Source organism: Eurosta solidaginis, chromosome 4 (genome assembly GCF_040869045.1).
Source record: "Eurosta solidaginis isolate ZX-2024a chromosome 4, ASM4086904v1, whole genome shotgun sequence".
Lineage (NCBI taxonomy): Eukaryota > Metazoa > Arthropoda > Insecta > Diptera > Tephritidae > Eurosta > Eurosta solidaginis.
This window is the reverse complement of record NC_090322.1, coordinates 209,041,479-209,060,684: the sequence shown is the minus strand read 5'-3', so window position 1 is coordinate 209,060,684 and position 19,206 is coordinate 209,041,479. Positions and strand designations below refer to the sequence as shown.

Sequence of the window (19,206 nt, the reverse complement as noted above, 5' to 3'; positions counted from 1 at the left end):
CTTTTAGGAATATTTAGTATAGGGAAGAAATTTTTCGACTAAATAAAAAGTTTTAAATTAAGGACGTGAGGACGGAAAGTATCAAGAAATCGGGAGAAATAATAATGGCGATCCCGTTACCGCCGTACAGGACGTGCTTAGGTTATACTTGATTATGAGTCGATACCATCAATTAGTGACTTTCAATGTAAAATTTCTTAGCAAATACCACTTATTGTTCTCTACTTAAGTAAATATTTTTCCATAAAATATTTCGAAGCAAAGCCTTCACAAAAAAAAAATCATGGCGCGATATACCTGTAAAACATCTCTTCCAATTTGCGTCGTGCTCTTTTTTAATTTTTCCTAAAAATTGGCTGGTAGGCTCCCTACATGTTTTATGCCGAACGGCACTGAGAAGCTTTTCAGGCTGAAATAAACTCGGAGTGTTTGCCAAATGAATGCCTAGAGGCGAACCCGCTTGGAAGAACTTTTTTCAAATTGGAAAAACTTTTTTGATATAGGTTCGATATAGGTTTGTCCAGGACTTGAATTCAGAGCCCTCGGTGTGGCAGGCGGAGCACGCTAAAAAACAAATGTGAAAAATACGCATTTGAGATTTTTTCTCAAACGAAGTGCAATATCACATAAGTAAGGAAGGCTAAGTTCGGGTGTAACCGAACATTACATACTCAGCTGAGAGCTTTGGAGACAAAAAAGGAAAACTCACCATGTAGGAAAATGAATCTAGGTTAACCCTGGAATGTGCATGTATGACACGGGTATCAAATAGAAGGTAGTAAAGAGTATTTTAAAAGGGAGTGGGCCATAGTTCTACAGGTGGACGCCATTTCGGGATGTCGCCATAAAGGTGGACCAGAGGTGACTCTATAACGTGTTTGTACGATATGGGTATCAAATTAAAGGTATTAATGAGGGTTTTAAAATGGAGTGGCCCTTATTTGTGTTTGTGAAGGCATTTTCGAGATATCGAACAAAATGTGGACCAGGTTGACCCAGAACATCACCTGTCGGGTACCGCTAATTTATTTATATATGTAATACCACGAACAGTATTCCTGCCAAGATTCCAAGGGCTGTTGATTTCGCCCTGCAGAACTTTTTCATTTTCTTCTACTTAATATGGTAGGTGTGACACCCATTTTACAAAGTTTTTTCCAAAGTTATGTTTTGCGTCAATAAACCAATCCAATTACCATGTTTCATCTCTTTTTTCATATTTGGTATAGAATTATGGGATTTTTTAAATTTTTCGAAATTTTCGATATCCGAAAAGTGGGCGTGGTCATAATCAGATTTCGGCCATTTTTTATGTGAGTTCAGATAAGTACGTGGACTAAGTTTAGTAAAGATATATCGATTTTTGCTTAAGTTATCGTGTTAACGGCCGAGCGGAAGGACAGTAAGTCGACTGTGTATAAAAACTTGGCGTGGCTTCAACCGATTTCGCCCTTTTTCACAGAAAAAAGTTATCGTTATAAAGTCTATGTCCATACCAAATTTCACAAGGATCGGTAAATTTTTTTTCGACTTATCGCATTAAAAGAATTCTAGTCGAATTAAATGAAAAAGGGCGAAGCCACGCCCATTTTGAAATTTTCATTTTTTTTTGTATTTTGTTGCACCATATCATTACTGGAATTGAATGTTGACATAATTTACTTATATATTGTAAAAATATTAAATTTTTTGTTAAAATTTTACTTTAAAACAAATTTTTTTTTTTAAGTAGGCGTATTCGTAATCCGATTTTGCTAATTTTTATTTAGCACACATATAGTAATAGGGGTAACTTTCTGCCAAATTTCATCATGATATCTTCAACGACTGCCAAATTACAGCTTGCTAAACTTTGAAATTACCTTCTTTTAAAAGTGGGCGGTGCCACGCCCATTTTCCAAAAATTTACTATTTTTCTATTTTGCGTCATAAGGTCAACCCACCTGCTACGCTTCATCGCTTCAGCCGTCTTTGGTAATGAATTATCGCACTTTTTCTGTTTTTCGAAATTTTCGATATCGAAAAAATAGCGTTGTTATGGTCCGATTTCATTCATTTTAAACAGCGATCTGAGATGAGTTCCCAGGATCCTACATACCAAATTTCATCAAGATACCTTAAAATTTACTCAAGTTATCGTGTTTACGGACGGACGGACGGACATGGCAAAATGAATTTCTTTTTTCACCCAGATCATTTTGATATATAGAAGTCTATATCTATCTTGATTAGTTTATGCCCTTACAGATTACCGTTATGCGAACAAAATTAATATACTCTGTGAGGTCTGCTCAGCTGAGTATAAAAACCAAAATAAATATTGTTAATTACTGTAAATTTCTAAGCCAAAATTGCGCGCATGCGCGAACCATTTACAGGTTTTTGCTTGAGTCTAAGACAAGTAAACGAATGCATGAGAAACTGAGTACGTCATAGGTGGCACACAAAAAAATAAAATAAAATAGGTGCTAAACGATTTTTCAATGAATTTTAATGGAAATTTACGATAAAAAAGGAAAAATACAATTTAATTAAAATGGAAATAAAATAAGACTAAAAACAATTCAATTCAATATATAATTTATTTAAATAAATTCAGAAAATTAAAAAAAAAAAAACAAACCAAAAAACAAAATATAAAGAAAACAAACAGATAAAGGCCATAGCTGAAGTAACTGGAAAAGAAAAGTAAATTAGAGGCTCAAAGAAAAAGAAAAAAATCTATTATTAAATGAATAAAGTAAACAAAAAAGTTAAATAAAACAAGTACGGGTGTCTAAGTTGGGGCGTAACCGAACATTATGTTTTCAGCGTGAGTTTGCACAATTGTACAATTCATTTCAGATAATCTTCTTTTCCGAATTTTGTTACGAGGGATTTTATTTTTTTGAGGTTCTAGAAATGTTTTGGAATGCTTTATCGAAATAGGGGCGTGACACCGTCCGCTTAGAAAAAAAAAATTGTCTCCCCATTTCCGCTTACAATAAAACTTGGTAAGTGAAAAATCATTAATACAAAACTATTTTCCGCTAATATATAACATACTATTCTATTCTATGGCCGTTTTAAACATCTTTTTAAAAGTGGCCGTGGTGCTCAACCGATTTCGTCCATTTTTACTAGAAATATTTCCTGCTATAAGGAAAGTATGTATTCCTAATTTGATTACCATTTGGTAATTTTTCTTCGAGTTATGGCTCCCGAAACATAGAAAATTGGTTAGTCAATGAAGATGAAGTGCCACGCCCATTTTCAAAAATTTTAGCGTTTTTTTATTTTTATACTAAGCGGAGCAAAGCTCACGGAGTATATTAATTTTGTTCGCATAACGGTACCCCTTAACGGCATAAACTAATCGAGATAGATACAGACTTCTTTCTATATATCAAAATGATCTGGGCGAAAAAAGAAATGCATTTAGCCTTGTCCGTCCGTCCGTCCCTCCGTTAACACGATAACTTGAGTAAATTTTGAGGTATTGTGAGATCATAAATGCAACCATGTCAACTAATTAATAGAATAAGCAAAAATACATCACTGTAAAGGAAGAAAAGGGAAGATGGAGGACTTCCGGTTTATTATTGGATTGACGACTAAAGAATAAAGTATTAATATAATTAATCCGGACGTTTCTGCCGTTTTTTTTAACCATCGAAGGTGGAAGTTACAGTATCTTAATGAAATTTAGTGTGTGAATTCCTGGGCTCTCATCTCAGATCGATATTTAAAGTGAACGAAATCGGACTATAATCACGCCCACTTTTTTGATATCGAAAATTTCGAAAAACCGAAGAAGTGCGATAATTCATTAACAAAGACAGATAAAGCGATAAAACTTGGTAAGAGGGTTGACCTTAGGACGAGGACAGAAAATTAGTAAAATTTTGGACAACGGGCGTGGCACCGCCTACTTTTAAAATAAGGTAATCTAAAAGTTTTACAAGCTGTATTTTGGCAGCTGAGTATGTAGTGTTCGGTTACACCCGAAATTAGCCTTCCTTACTTGTTTGTTATAATTCCATTTAGAAAGTAGAACACCATTGATATAAAGCTCCTCCTCGCAAATGTATAAAAGTGGGCGTGGTCCTTAACCGACTGCGTTAATTTTTCTCCGAAGCATTCTTTATTTTATCACATTTTTAGTGATTGATTTTTTCAGATTTATGATTATAATATTTGTGAATTTTATTTTATCACAAGTGGGTGGTGTCACGCCCATTTAAAAAAAAATGTACTAATTTATCAAAATCTCAGTACAAAAATCAGTACACACATCAAAAAATGGGCGTGGATATCATCCGATTTCGCTCATTTTAAACAGCGTTGGGAGATAAGTGCCAAGGAACCCATATATCAAATCTCAATAAGATATCTCAATATTTATTCAAGTTATTGTGTGCACAGACAAGCGAACCGACAGGCGGTCGGACGGACATGGCTAAATCAATTCCTCTTTTCATTCTAACATTTTGATACATATTTGATTTATCTCGATTCGTTTATGCCGTTACGATCTACCATTATGTTACCAAAATGAATATACTATGTGTACAAATCACGCGTAGTAAAATAAGTCGACAAATTATCGATGAAAAATCAATAACTTTTCGAGAAATTTTCAATACGTTTTCAATAACAAATCGATAACTTTTTATTTTCGACAAAAAACCGATAACTGATTGATAACGTTTGTTATCGATACATTTTTTTAATTAAAAATTCGTTAACAAACCGACAACTCATTGATAATGCTTGGGATCGATAACACATTTTTATAACAATTCGATAACATGCCGATAGAAACCCATAATAAAAATACGGATAACGTTGCCATCATTTCTAAAATAAATAGCTATCTTCCCAGTATTTCCGGTTTTTTCACATCGCGCGACCTGGTTCTATCACCGACCAAATCCACAGTCACTCGGTTTGTCATGAGGAAGGAACATATGGCGCATACCTTGGATGATCACGTTCATGGCATTGCGCAATTGACTGTCAGTCACACAAAGACATCTGGGGTAACGTTCGATAAAACTACAACATGCAAGGCATATGCCTCCGAAATGCTATCTAACGTACAAAACCGCAACAAAACCCTTAAGTCGCTTACCGACAGAACTTGGCGAAAAGAAAAAGTCCAGTCGACTGGTCAAAAAATCACACCCTGGAAAAGATTACAGGCCTACCAAAATGTTGCATTCGAAAATTCAACGGCAAAAGAGCTCAAATACAAGAGCATAACGAAATGCTGAACAGACAGTTTTTGCTAAGCTGGGAACATCCCCGTAAGATGTCCTTATCCAAATCTACACAGAATCGGTAAACACCTTTGCTAGGTGTTAGCTGAAGAAGGAAGCAGACTGTCAAGGGAGACACGAGTCACTCTAACCTAACTTCGTTCTGTATACAGTAACACGTTAAACTTTTACTTGCCATAATCAACCCCGAAATACTCTATGTATTTCCTGCACCCGATGTGTCCCCACATGACACCAACCATATTTTCAATTGAATTGTGGGGCCTATGACTCAAACAGCAATAGTCCTATGGCCCAACCCTGTTGAAACTGGTAGTTTCCTTGGACTCCCGTTAGAGGACTTTGATGACAATTTGTGAGTGGCCGCACTTATTGAATGAGGCGAAGCACTGTTAGCACAGCAACAACAACAGCAGCTGTAGAGGTACTCAGAATTGTTGAATAATAAGTAAAAGTAAACTCGTTATTCAAAATTTTTTAAACTAGGAATAATATATCACAAAAGTTTTGAGTAATAAATAATGGGTAAAAAAATAAGTTACTTGTTTAGTAGTTAAAAATCTATTTTTGTGTTACAAATATATTGTCACTTTTTTGTAATTTTTTTATAACGCCCAACGATTTTTTTTATTTTGAATAAACGCATGAAATATGTTACAATTGGACAAGACACTCCAAATTTACTTCTTTTGTGCTACATAAATATATAAAAATACAACGTACGCATTTGAGTAAGTACAATACAAACAAATATACAAATAATGAAATGATTGATTGGTTCACACTTTGTTACATTAACGTGAGTAATTGATCCGTTTCCAAAAATGAATTAATTTTAGCAATAAATGCAATGTTATTGTAGTAAGATAAATTAATATTTGTTCTAAAGCAAATCTTGTGACACTTGAAAAAACCCACTGGAAATAAGTCAATGAAATAAAGATGTCAAATGCAATGCGTCATGGCATCGAGATCATACGATATATAAATGGGAGATGTATCACTGCATCGGGGTGCTATTAAGGACTCGCATCTCCAATACATGAAAACTGATTTTTTTATCTTTCAATAGAGCAAAATTTTAAAGATATTAGACTGGCTTAAACATGTGCAGCTAGCAGCGGATATACTTACCGCCGTCAAACGCTTTGCTAAGCAAAGTCTTTAAACGGTTTTATTTAGCTTGACTTGACAGGCCGGCCGGCCGAAACGAATTTTGTAATTAAAATTTAAATAACTTCCCGATAAGCTACAAGCTTCAAACTTGGAATATAGTTCAGAACGCGATAACAATGCAATAATAAGAAAGAAAAAACTCCGATAGGTGGCGCATGGATCGAAATATTTCAAAAAATCGTATTTGTGGTCCGATTTGGCTCATATTTGGAAAATATATATGACATAAAGAAATAGAAACCACTTTAGTAAATATAAAATAAATAAAAAAAAATTGTTAGTTAAATTGTTTTATTGAAAACAATACTTACATTAAGTAATAATAATACTAAAAGTTAGAAAATAATTAGGTAGATCCTATGTACTAGACATCACACTTCTCGTCAATCTAGGGCGTTGATCAGACAAATAAAGAAAAGCGTTGGGCGCGTGAAATTTCTAAAAACACGAGGCGTAGCATAATCTGATTAAGGTTGAGTTGTTCTTACTTATAAAAAAATAATAAATTTAAGGCGCGATAACCTCCGAAGAGATCTAAAGCCGAGCTTCTCTTCCAATTTGCGTCGTGCTCCTCTTCATTTTCCCTACAAATTGGCCGGACAGGACCTACATGTTTTATGCCGACTCCGAACGGCATCTTCAAGGCAGATGAATTTTCACTGAGAGCTTTACATGGCAGAAATGCATCCGGAGCGCTTGCCAAACACTGCTGAGGGGCGACCCCGCTTAGAAAAATTTTCTTCTAATTGAAAAACCTTATTTCTAAAATTTTGATGTTGCTTTGCCCGGGGTGTGAACCCAGGGTATACGGTGTGGCAGGCGGAGCATGCTACCATCACACCACGGTGGTCTTACTTATATATATATGAAAATATGATTCGTACCGATATGAGCGGTTGACTATCAATAGAAATTTGACGCGGCCCACGCTTTTATTCACTTTTCTGATCAACGCCTTAGATTGATGAGGAGTGTGATGACTAGTACATAGGATCTGCCTAATTATTTTCTATCTTTTAGTATTATTATTACTTAGTGTAAGTATTGTTTTCTATAAGACCGTTTAACTAAAAAATTTTTTTTTTATTATTTTTTTATATGTTACTCTCATGACTATATCTATTTATGGTTAATTTTTGAAACCGCTTACACAATCCGAAGACTTTTCTGTTGGTGTAGTTCTCACGGTTATGTTTTTAAATCCCAGTTAGGATATGAAACTTGTTAAACGATGAAATCCACGGCACAAAATCACAAAGCAGAAAAGGTCCAACAGATTTGGATAAAGATAAATATTTTGCTGCTTGGGAGCAAATTGTTCTTTAGTTTTCAATATATCGTTACCTTAATGTGAAAATGTGCTAAGTCAACTTTTACGAATTTTACAGGAGACGAAAAAACTGAATAATTTTTGAAATACCCTTCTTTTTTTTAAACTGTGAATGAGGATACCTTAATTGCAATGCTTTTGAATGTAGAAGCTTTGAAAAAGGTAAATAAAAATCATGTATGCCAACCCAGCAGCTATTTTATGACTTAGCGCAATTTCCGCACTCAAAACAAATTTTTTCTCTTGACTTAGCACTTTTTATTCAATATGTTTCTTTATTTGTCAAACCATTTCTAACGGTTCTGATCTAGACTCTTTTGGCGGATGGTGCGCAGAAAATAATTTATTTTTAAATTCAAACAAGTGCTGTGTTATGTCTTATTCCAAAAAGAAAAACTGCCACATAATTTATCTACAAACTAAATGCTAAATCTTTTAATCGTTCTCAAGCGAGTGAACACTTGGGTGTAATTTCTGACTCCAAACTCTCTTTTTGTAGTTACATTGACTTCATTGTTTCAAAATTTGTTGCAATGATTAGGTTCAGTAGACGTAACACCAGTGACTTTAAGGACGCTATGGCGTTGAAGGCACTTTATATATACTTGGTCAGAAGTGGTCTTGAATATTGCTCAATAATATGGAATCGTTTCTATGAATCTAACTCCTATAAAATTGAGGGAGTTCAAAATTTTTTACAAATATTGCTTTACGTATGCTTCACTAGCCAGGCGGCCTCTCATCACATACCAGCAGGCGCAAATTGCTTGGACTTCAGGATTTGCATTACAGAAGAACTTTTATCTCACTCATGCTTGCCTATAATGTAATAAAATTTAGCACGAATTGCTCTGATTTATCTAATTTGTTCATTCCATATATTCCATTGCGTGATCTTCGGCATAATAGATTACGCAGGCCGACAGCATCTCAGATCCAGGAACTGGACTATATATTTTTGAAGGATTTTGATGCGATGAATCGAAATCTGGCCTCAAAATTGCTCTATCATTATCTATCATCTATTTTCAAGATATCCTAACCTAAAAGTGCAAAAAACACCGTTTTTGCCCACATTTGAGGTTATGTAGCCTTGCAGATGTTTTCTTTCACCAAAATTAAAGAATGGCATCTTTGAATGCAAGTCTTGTTCTTTCAAATGGCGTTGAGTTTGCTCAAATATCATTTTTTTTTTTTCGCTGAGATATCGTATTTTGAAATTTTGTGGTGTGGTAGGAGTGGTTTCTAGGTGTTAGGGGATACGGAAGTTCATGGGTTAACAGTTAAGTTGGTTAGCCCACTTGTGGTGTGAGATATCTAGATAAATAAGACTTATTTTAGGAAAAATATGCGAGTAAACGCTGTCCCCAGGATTAAGTGGGTTAGCCTGCTTGCGGTATGATAGGGGTGGTTTCTAGGGGTTAGGGCTGTGTGTGACTTGGTACCCGTGGGTAAGATAGTGTAGGGGTATGGTGAGTTAGCAAACTTATGGTGTGAGAAAAAATTTTAAGAAAAATAAGACTCAATTCAAGAAAATTAATAATCGACTATATCATGTCTATGTTATCTCAATCGATTTTCAGGTGTAGGGAAATTTAGAAACATGAAAATTTCAAAATGCGATATCTCAGTGAAAGAAAATGATATTTGAGCAAGCTTAACGCCATTTGAAAGAATGAGACTTGTGTTCAAAGATGCCATCCTTTAATTTTAGCGAAAGAAAACATCTGCAAGGCTACATAACCTCAAATATGGACAAAAACGGTGTTTTTTGCACTTTTAGGGTGGGATATCTCAAAAACCAGAGCTGATAGAGCAAGGCCAGATTTGGATTCAGCGCATCATAAACCTTCGAAAATATATAGTCCGGTGTCTGGGTCTGAATAATGGTTGAATTTTGTCGGCCTGTGTTCTTTATCGAAATAACTCATAAAACGAATTATGCTATGAATGAACCTATAACTAGGACTATACATCTACATAGCATATAGATTCAGTAGTGTATATAAGTTTAAGCTTGAATTTCATTTCATTTCATTTCATTTATTCGGAAAAAATACATTAGTACAATAAGACAAATTGTCTTTTGTAGTACAACAAACATAATTCATATAATTCATTTAAATAAATAAATAAAAGATGCTAGAAAAACAAGCATATCAAAAACAATACTACAAAACTTTATATTTTTAATTTTTTAAATTTTAAATTTTGGTTAAATTAGATTAAGATAAGATAAAAATAAAACAAATGCCCAGTTTAAGTTTGTTGACTAGAAAAATAACTGAAAATAATATGTTTGTAGTTGCTTTGGTTTACATTATTCCTAATTGCAGCTGGGATAGAGTTCCAAATACGTACGGTGTTGACGAAAAACAGCCTTGTCAGTTAAAGTTAGGCACAACTAGATTACTCGTCCTGGGAGACCTAGTGAATGTCAATTTCTTAAAAAGATATGCTGGTGATTTTGTGACAATCAAGCGGTACAAAAAAATCACACTTCTAGCTTTTTGGTAGTCAAATATGTTACATCCTAATAGCTTGGACCTCCAAGCCGAAATATGATCAAATTTTCGTAACCCGAAAACGTAACGAGTTACATGATTAAAGGCGACCTCAACTTTGTGTGCAGAACATGAGTCCAACTTGTTATAAACGAGCTGTGAATAGTTTATTATTGGCAAAAGAAGATGTAGGGCCAGTTTTCTTCTAATATGCGGAGGTGTGAAAGGTGCAGATTGCCTAAGATTGCGCAAAGTGGTATACACTTTACCCATGACTGTATTGATGTGGTCTTCACAAGTTAGATTAGAGTTGATAACGAAACCCAAATTTTTAGTTCTAGAAACAATTTGTTTTCTATTTGTAACTAGTCTGTAAGAAAGCATGTAGTTATCGACATGTAAAAATTGAAGTAGAGAAGTCAGAGCAAAGCAGTTATCAAACACCAAAGGTATATCTCAATTGGGTGAATCCAATTTCAAGGGGTTGTGTTCGCAACCCTCTCAAGGGGTTGCCAGCGCAATATATAGCGTCTCCAACCCAATTGTCAACTTCACCTACCCGTGGCGAATCGTGTTTCATTGACAGCCGAGGCTCTGGCGACCACAAGTTCCTCATGGAGCCAGGGGGTGGTGAGGGCGGGATGGCCTGGAAGGTTTAATGTGGTCATATAAATCGTTCCCGATATGGTCGGGCTAGTACCTTAATAGTGCTTTGTTACCGGAACGTACCGGATCTATATCCGGAAAAGAACCATCAACAACGGCCCAAAGCCTCCGGGAGTGTCTTTACCGTTAATACAACAACAACAACAAAGCATGTACGTTTAGATGGAATGAATTAAATAAGTAAATAACATGCGCGCACAAAGAAATGACTGGTAATTCAGGTTGATATTATTGACTGGTTGACTTAGCACATTTTTTTTTTGAACAGCTGACGACTTAGCACATTTACACATCATTGCCCACAGCACGTAAAAATTAAAAATTAAAATATTTTTTTTTGTGATAGTTGTATTTTGAATTCAGTTTTAAAACACTATTAACATAAAATTTTTCAAAAAAAAGTGCCCTAGCACATTTTCACATTAAGCTAACGATATGTAACTTGTTAAATATGTTTATATGTAGTTTGTAGTATTGGTAGAACGTAAAGTTTTATTCATGTTCATGAAATAAATGATTTTAAGCAGCCCAATTAAAATCGTCGCTGCAGCCTAAGAAAGAAAATAGCTCAAACTTGTCTATGCAATGACGTAGCATCACACATATACCACAATAAGGGCACATTTTCTAGATGTGCATTTTGTGTGAGAATTTTATGAAGTTCTGATTAAAATCCGCCAGGGCTAAGATACCAAGTATAACTGGCTAGTAGCTCTACCAGATATCAACATAAGAATTATACTTCAGTACAGCAACTTATTTCATCGAATAACGAAAAATCGTGGTCGTGTTAGCGACCTGTATCTACACCCAAAAGCTAAGAAGCAGCTAAGATAAATTATTGTATTTCGGAAAAAGTTAATAGAGAGGAGGTAAGTAGTTAACTTAATAGAGCACGTCTTTAATTGGCATACACAACTTCGAAATATTGTCATAAAAAATGTTCTTAACTAGGCATAAACATACTCCCAAGCAATTATTCTTATCCATGTAGATGTCAGAAATATTCCGTTACCGTAAGCATGGACAACTGTATGCTATTTGCAAACCGGTAGCTAGCTTCGGAAATTTCTTTGCAATTTTCGGTATTTTATATATAAACTAAAAATAAAATCAAATCCAAAAATATTCATTATTTTAAAATTCCACGAAAACGAAACAGCGGGTAATAGGTAGTATGAGATAAAGTTTTGCGAAACGTGAATTCCAAAAGCTTAATACTCGCTCTCTCCTAATTTCAGTTTTCGTATCGAAATTTTAAAAGAAACAATTTAACTGATTTCCCGGTATTGATTCAAAATTTGCTTTCATAGTGGTTGGAATACAATTTTATACTTTTTTCATTTATTAATTTTCACCTACCATTACGCCAACGTGGAACAGTAACAAACAATCGATTGCCCCAATGTTCCACACCCACTGGTGCAGCGTTTTGTGGAATATATTCACGGCTTGTGAGCGCTAGATCTTTGGCAGTTTTATTAGGAAAAACAAAATCTAATTGTGTCCAATTATAACGTTCCTGTAATTTGTTAGCTGTTTGCGCATATGACAAAAAATAAAACACAAAAACGAAATAAAACGCCAAAAGCGGTTTCGCGTTCATTTTCTTCGATTATAATTGAATATTTTTGAGATTATCTTATGTATAATTTTTGCTTTTGTTTTGTCAAAATCGAATTCTATTCACTAGCATTTATTTATTTAATTTTTATTTATTTAATTTCAAAACAAGACTACGCTCCTTTTGTCTTATTTAGACATTAAATTTGGCGAGACAATAGCAAACGACTGTTGTCCAATTGGCAAATGTAACGGTTTTTATAAATTTCAACAAAAATGTACATAACAAGTAAGGAAGGCTAAGTTCGGGTGTAACCGAGCATTACATACTCAGCTGAGAGTTTTGGAGACAAAATAAGGGAAAATCGCCATGTAGGAAAATAAACCTAGGGTAACACTGGAATGTGTTTGTATGACATGGGTTTCAAATGGAAGGTATTAAAGAGTATTTTAAAAGGGAGTGAGCCGTAGTTCTATAGGTGGACGCCTTTTAGAGATATCGCCATAAATGTGGACCAGGGGTGATTCTAGAATGAGTTTGAACGATATGGGTATCAAATTTAATTTAATTTATTTATATATGTCATAACACGAACAGTATTCCTGCCATGATTCCAAGGGCTTTTGATTTCGCCCTGCAAAACATTTTCATTTTCTTCTACTTAATATGGTAGGTGTCACAACCATTTTACAAAGTGTTTTCCAAAGTTATATTTCGCGTCAAACAACCAATCCAATCACAATGTTTCATCCCACTTTTCGTATTTGGTATAGAATTATGGCATTATTTTTTTCATTTTTCGAAATTTTCTATATCGAAAAAGTGGGCGTGGTCATAGTCGGATTTCGCCCATTTTTTAATACCAATATAAAGTGAGTTCAGATAAGTACGTGAACTAAGTTTAGTAAAGATATATCGATTTTTGCTCAAGTTTTCGTTTTAACGGCCGAGCGGAAGGACAGACGGTCGACTGTGTATAAAAACTGGGCGTCGCTTCAACCGATTTCGCCCATTTTCACAGAAAATAGTTATCATCATAGGAGCAATGCTCTTACCAAATTTGACATGTATTGGTAAATTTTTGTTCGACTTATGGCACTAAAAGTATTCTAGACAAATTAAATGAAAAAGGGCGGAACCACTCCCATTTTGAAATTACTTTTATTTTTGTATTTTGTTGCACCATATGATTACTGGAGTTGAATTTTGACATAAATGACTTATATACTGTAAAGATATTAAATTTTTTGTTAAAATTTGACTTTAAAAAATTTTTTTTTTTTAAGTGGACGTGTTCGTCACCCGATTTTGCTAAGTTTTATTTGCCACACATATAGTAATAGGAGTAACGGTCCTGCCAAATTTCATCATGATATCTTCAACGACTGCCAAATTACAACATGCAAAACTTTTAAATTACCTTCTTTTAAAAGTGGGCGGTGCCACGCTCATTCTCCAAAATTTTAAAAATTTTCTTTTCTGCGTTATAAGGTCGACCCACCTACTAAGTTTCATCGCTTTATCCGTGTTTGGTTATGAATTATTGCAGTTTTTTGGTTTTTCGAAATTTTCGATATCGAAAAAGTGTGCGTGGTATAGTCCGATTTCGTTTATTTTAAATAGCGATATGAGATGAGTGCCCAGGAACCTACGTACCAAATTTCATCAAGAAAGCTCGAAATTGACTCAAGTTATCGTGTTCACGGACATACAGACGGACGGACGGACATGGCTAAATGGATTTCTTTTTTCGCCCAGATCATTTTGATATATAGAAGTCTATATCTATCTCGATTAGTTTATGCCGTTACGGGGTACCGTTATGCGAACAAAATTAATAAACTCTGTGAGCTCTACTCAGCTGAGTATAAAAATATAAAAAGCAAATATATTTATGTATCTAAACCAGCATATACAAAGAAGCTAAACAGCATTGCCTGCATGTGTACATATGAGCTGCTATTCTTCAACCACCCAACAAGTATAACGTATTCGAGATGAATTTACTTTCTATGATAATTTAATTCGCGCCGAATCGGAATTCCTGTTCGCATCACTTCTCGTCAATCGTTTTAACCTGTTATTCTTTTGTAATTTGAATACAATCTGATTTGTACGATCATAGGTTCGAATCGAGCTCAAGCCCCTAACTAAAACTTTTTCTTATTAATATTGCTAGAATATATATTTTTCTTAATTGCAAATTTTCTTTTATATAAAATTAGAAGAAAGAAAGCTCAACTGCATTACATAAATAATAGTTGCGTTCCAATGAAGCGTGATCCAGATACGTATAGTAATTCAACATGCAAATGCAACAAAGTTCTATAGGTGGACACCTTTTCGAGATATCGCAATAAGGGTGGACCAGGGGTGACTCTAGAATGTGTTTGTACGATATGGGTATCAAATTAAAAGTATTAATGAGGGTTTTTAAAGGAAGTGGCCCTTAGTTTTATATGTGAAGGCGTTTTCGAGATATCGACCAAAATGGGGACCAGGGTGACCCAGAACATCATCTGTCGGGTACCTCTAATTTATTTATATATGCAATACTAAGAACAGTATTCCTGCCAAGATTCCAAGGGCTTTTGATTTCGCCCTGCGGAACTTTTTCATTTTCTTCTACTTAATATGATAGGTGTCACACCCATTTTACAAAGTTTTTTCTAAAGTTATATTTTGCGTCAAAAAAACCAATCCAATTACCATGTTTCATCTCTTTTTTCATATTTGGTACAGAATTATGGCATTTTTTTCATTTTTCGTAATTTTCGATATCGGAAAAGTGGTCATGGTCATAATCTGATTTCGGCCATATTTTATACCAAGATAAAGTGACTTCAGATAAACGAATTAAATGAAAAAGGGCGGAGTTGCGCCCATTTTGAAATTTTCTTTTATCTTTGTATTTCGTTGCACCATATCATTACTGGAGTTGAATGTTGACATAATTCACTTTTATGCTGTAAATATATAACATTTTTTGTTAAAATTTGACTTTAAAAAACAATTTTTTTTAAAAGTGTGCGTGTTCGTCATCCGATTTCGCTAATTTTTAGCACACATATAGTTATAGGAGTAACGTGCCTCCCAAATTTCATCATGATATCTTCAACGACTGCCACATTACAGCTTGCAAAACTTTTAAATTACCTTCTTTTAAAAGTGGGCGGTGCCACACCCATTGACCAAAATTTTTCTAATTTTCTATTTTGCGTCATAAGGTCAACGCACGTACCAAGTTTCATAGCTTTATCCGTCGACAAAGTGGGCGTAATGAATTATCGCACTTTTTCGGTTTTTCGAAATTTTCGATATCGAAAAAGTGGACGTGGTTGTAGTCCGATTTCGATCATTTTAAATAGCGATCTGATATGAGCGCCCAGGAACCTACATACCAAATTTCATCAAGATACCTCAAAATTTACTCAAGTTATCGAGTTGAAAGACGGACGGACAGACGGACATGGCTAAATGAATTTCTTTTTTCGCCCAGATCATTTTGATATATAGAAGTCTATATCTATCTCGATTAGTTTATGCCGTTACTGATTACCGTTATGCGAACAAAGTTAATATACTCTGTGAGCTCTGCTCAACTGAGTATAACAAGAGAAAAAACAAAGTTCTACATAACAATGCCCAACAGAGCAAATAGCAATACAAATAGCATTTTGTTTAGAGATTTAATTATGCTATGGCTCTGCTCTATGCTCTGTTCTTGTTCAGAACGGGGACAAGAGCAGTGCATATTTTCCGCCAATAAATTACCACTGAAATTACTAAAACAGGGCTTTTCAAAACTGAGACTGTAATTGCGAAATAACGAAACAAGCTTTTGATTCGAAGCTTTCTCATCCGTGATACTTATATTTCAGATTAAAGCAACAAAACCAGAAATTTGTATTACTTTTACGCTATTGAATTTCGCAGAGGAAATTTTTTTCGTTGTTATATCGGCCTACTGATTTGTAAGATCGCGGGTTCGAATCGAGCTCAAGGCCTAACAATAATTATTTTATCATTATTATTGTTATGAAAATTTTTTTCTTAAATGAAAAAATTTTTTATTTAGAATGGAAGAAAGAAAAATTTTTTTGGCAACAACCAGGATAGAAGTAGAAATAATAAAAACAAACAACCGCTGTGACCGATGAAGGAATTTAGCAGTTCCCGATATGGATCTATACAAAAAGCTTTGACAATTGCCTAAAAAAATTGTTTCGTTCTTCTATTCAAATTTAAAAAATTGTTCATTTAAGGAAAAATTTATCATAACAATAATAATGGTAAAATAAGTATTGCTAGGCCTTGAGCTCGATTCGAACCCGCAATCATGGAATTTTTTTATACCTTTCATGAACATGAAATGGTATATTAACTTTGGTGTGATGTTTGTAACGTTGAGAAATATAGAAGATGGACTCACCATTAAGTATACCGAATTGATCAGGGCAACGAACTGAGTTGATATAGCCATGTCCGTCTGTCCGTCTGTCAGTCTGTCCGTCTGTCCGTCCGCCTGTCTGTTTGAACGCAAACTAGTCCCTCAAATTTTGAGATATCTCAATGAAATTTGGCACAAGGATGTATTTTTGTATTATATTAGACATTTGTAGGATCCGGTAGGATCGGACGACTATAACATATATCTCCCATACAACCGATCGTTCAGATAAGACGATTTTAGTCATACCTGCCGCAATTTAGAAAGTATAAACGTGAAACTCGGTGATATATATTCTAATATATCATAGAAGATTTTCTGAAAAAATTACTTTGATCAGAGCTATATATAATATACATCCCATACAACCGATCGTTCAGATAGGTAAGGGGGTTTTTTGCCTTTTTTTATATTTATCTTAAAATCGTTTAGGTACAGCGCATTATTTGGAGATTACGAATGGGATAAGATTATTGTTCAGCCCCATTCATGAGAGGTATGAATTCTTCGACACAGCCAGTCCCGTCCTTACTTGTTTCTTTTTATCGGCGTACTACTGTTATTTAATTTCAAAAAATGGTGTTCATAAAAAACTTAGATAAATGCAAGGCGCGATAGCCTTCGAAAATTATACCGAAATTCTTTGTGTCCTTTTTATAAGCCGTGTAGTTCGTGTTTTTGGTTTCGAAAGACTTTCTCGATTAACATTTCGTCAGTTTTTAAATCCTTGTCGCTGCAGGAAAACTTCTTAACACCATTTTTACGTATAGGATTGTAAACATTGACGGGAAAACGGAGGGAATATGGATAGGAGAGGTAGAGGGCGTAGGGAGAGTGAGAAATTCATAGGTAGAGGGAGAGAGAGTGAGGTGTAAGAATAAGTTGAGGAAAATCCAGAATGAGAGAAAGTGGATAAAGAAAAGGTAGTGGAGAGTAGATTAGAGGGTATTAATCGTGACTTATGATTCATGAGTTAAAATTATTTTAAATTATTTTTCCTTGTTACGCGGGGTTGTGATATATGAAAAATGTATTGACATTGAAAATTAATAAGGATAGCAATTCGTGTTATTATAAATGTTATTATTAATTTTCGTATCAAAATTTCATAACAAACTGTTCTTTCGCTGGTATAAATTCAAAATTCTCTTTAGTGTTGGTTTTACGATGCAAGCTTTGTAAAAATATGAAGACTTTCGAAAACAACACATCTTTCAATGGTTTAGAAAATTCACTCAATTTTCACCTACCGTCACGCCACCGAGGTACAGTAACAAATAAACGATTTCCCCAATGCTCTACACCCACTGGTAATCCATTCTGCGGTATATAATCACCACTAGCTAGCGCTTGTTGTTTCAAAGCATTATTAGGAAAAGCAAAATCCAATTCTGTCCAACTATAACGTTCTTGTAATTTATAAGCGGCCTGCACATATGACACAAAACAATATAAAACATGAAGGATAATAAACGTTAAACGCGATTTCGCGTTCATTTTGTTCCAATTTAGTTTAAAGTTTTCGAGATCCTTTTGAAAGGATTTTTTTTTTTTTTTTCAATTAGTTTTTGATATTTTTTTTCTCGCAAAATTTAAGTTTCTTCACTATCGTTTATTTATTTTCTTGAAATTATAATTCCAGCGTACACTTCCGTTTCTTGGCGTAAGACGCTCCTAATTATTATTCTTTGGACAACAACATTGACGAGACGCCAATACGCGACTGTTGTCCAATTGGCAAAACGTTACGATTTTTATAAACTTTAACAAAAATAAGCAGTAGTTAGGCACACATAGTTAATGTACATATGTATGTATGAAATATAGCCAACAAACACTACTACCTGTGAATGGGCCAAATTGCTGCTGATCTGCTTGCCACCATACAAAAGCTTAATGACCGCGCAGACGCATAGACAGACATTGCGCGGACGAACAACTCACAGTTCGGCAGTTCGGTCAATCGATATATACATATGTATGTATCTATGGATATACATTTATGCGTAAACAATTTATAGCTTTGTTGTTCAGTTTGTTTTTGTTAGTACCTCGTTAGGTGAATACCAGGCTTAAAACTATCGAAGAGGAAAACTGTAGTACACTATTTACTACTACACTACTAAATTTCAAAATAGGTTTTGTATCCAGGGAGTTTTGGAGTATTATCAATTTCCTATCGACGAGTTATCGGTTTGTTAAAGGTGTGTTTTCGGCGGGGGATAGCCGATTTATCGATTTGTTTTCGAGGTGAT

At 34.5% G+C, this 19,206-nt stretch overlaps 1 protein-coding gene across 1 annotated transcript in view; it reads right to left on the bottom strand.

The window, feature by feature from the left end:
- Positions 1 to 18,660, bottom strand: part of y (L-dopachrome tautomerase yellow) — a 50,291-nt gene extending 31,631 nt beyond the window's left edge. The window contains exon 1 of the mRNA XM_067780010.1: positions 18,202 to 18,660. Coding sequence (XP_067636111.1) covers positions 18,202 to 18,448 — 247 coding nt within the window. The 5' untranslated portion in view covers positions 18,449 to 18,660. The remainder of the gene's footprint in view (positions 1 to 18,201) is intronic.
- Positions 18,661 to 19,206: the final 546 nt, after the last annotated feature.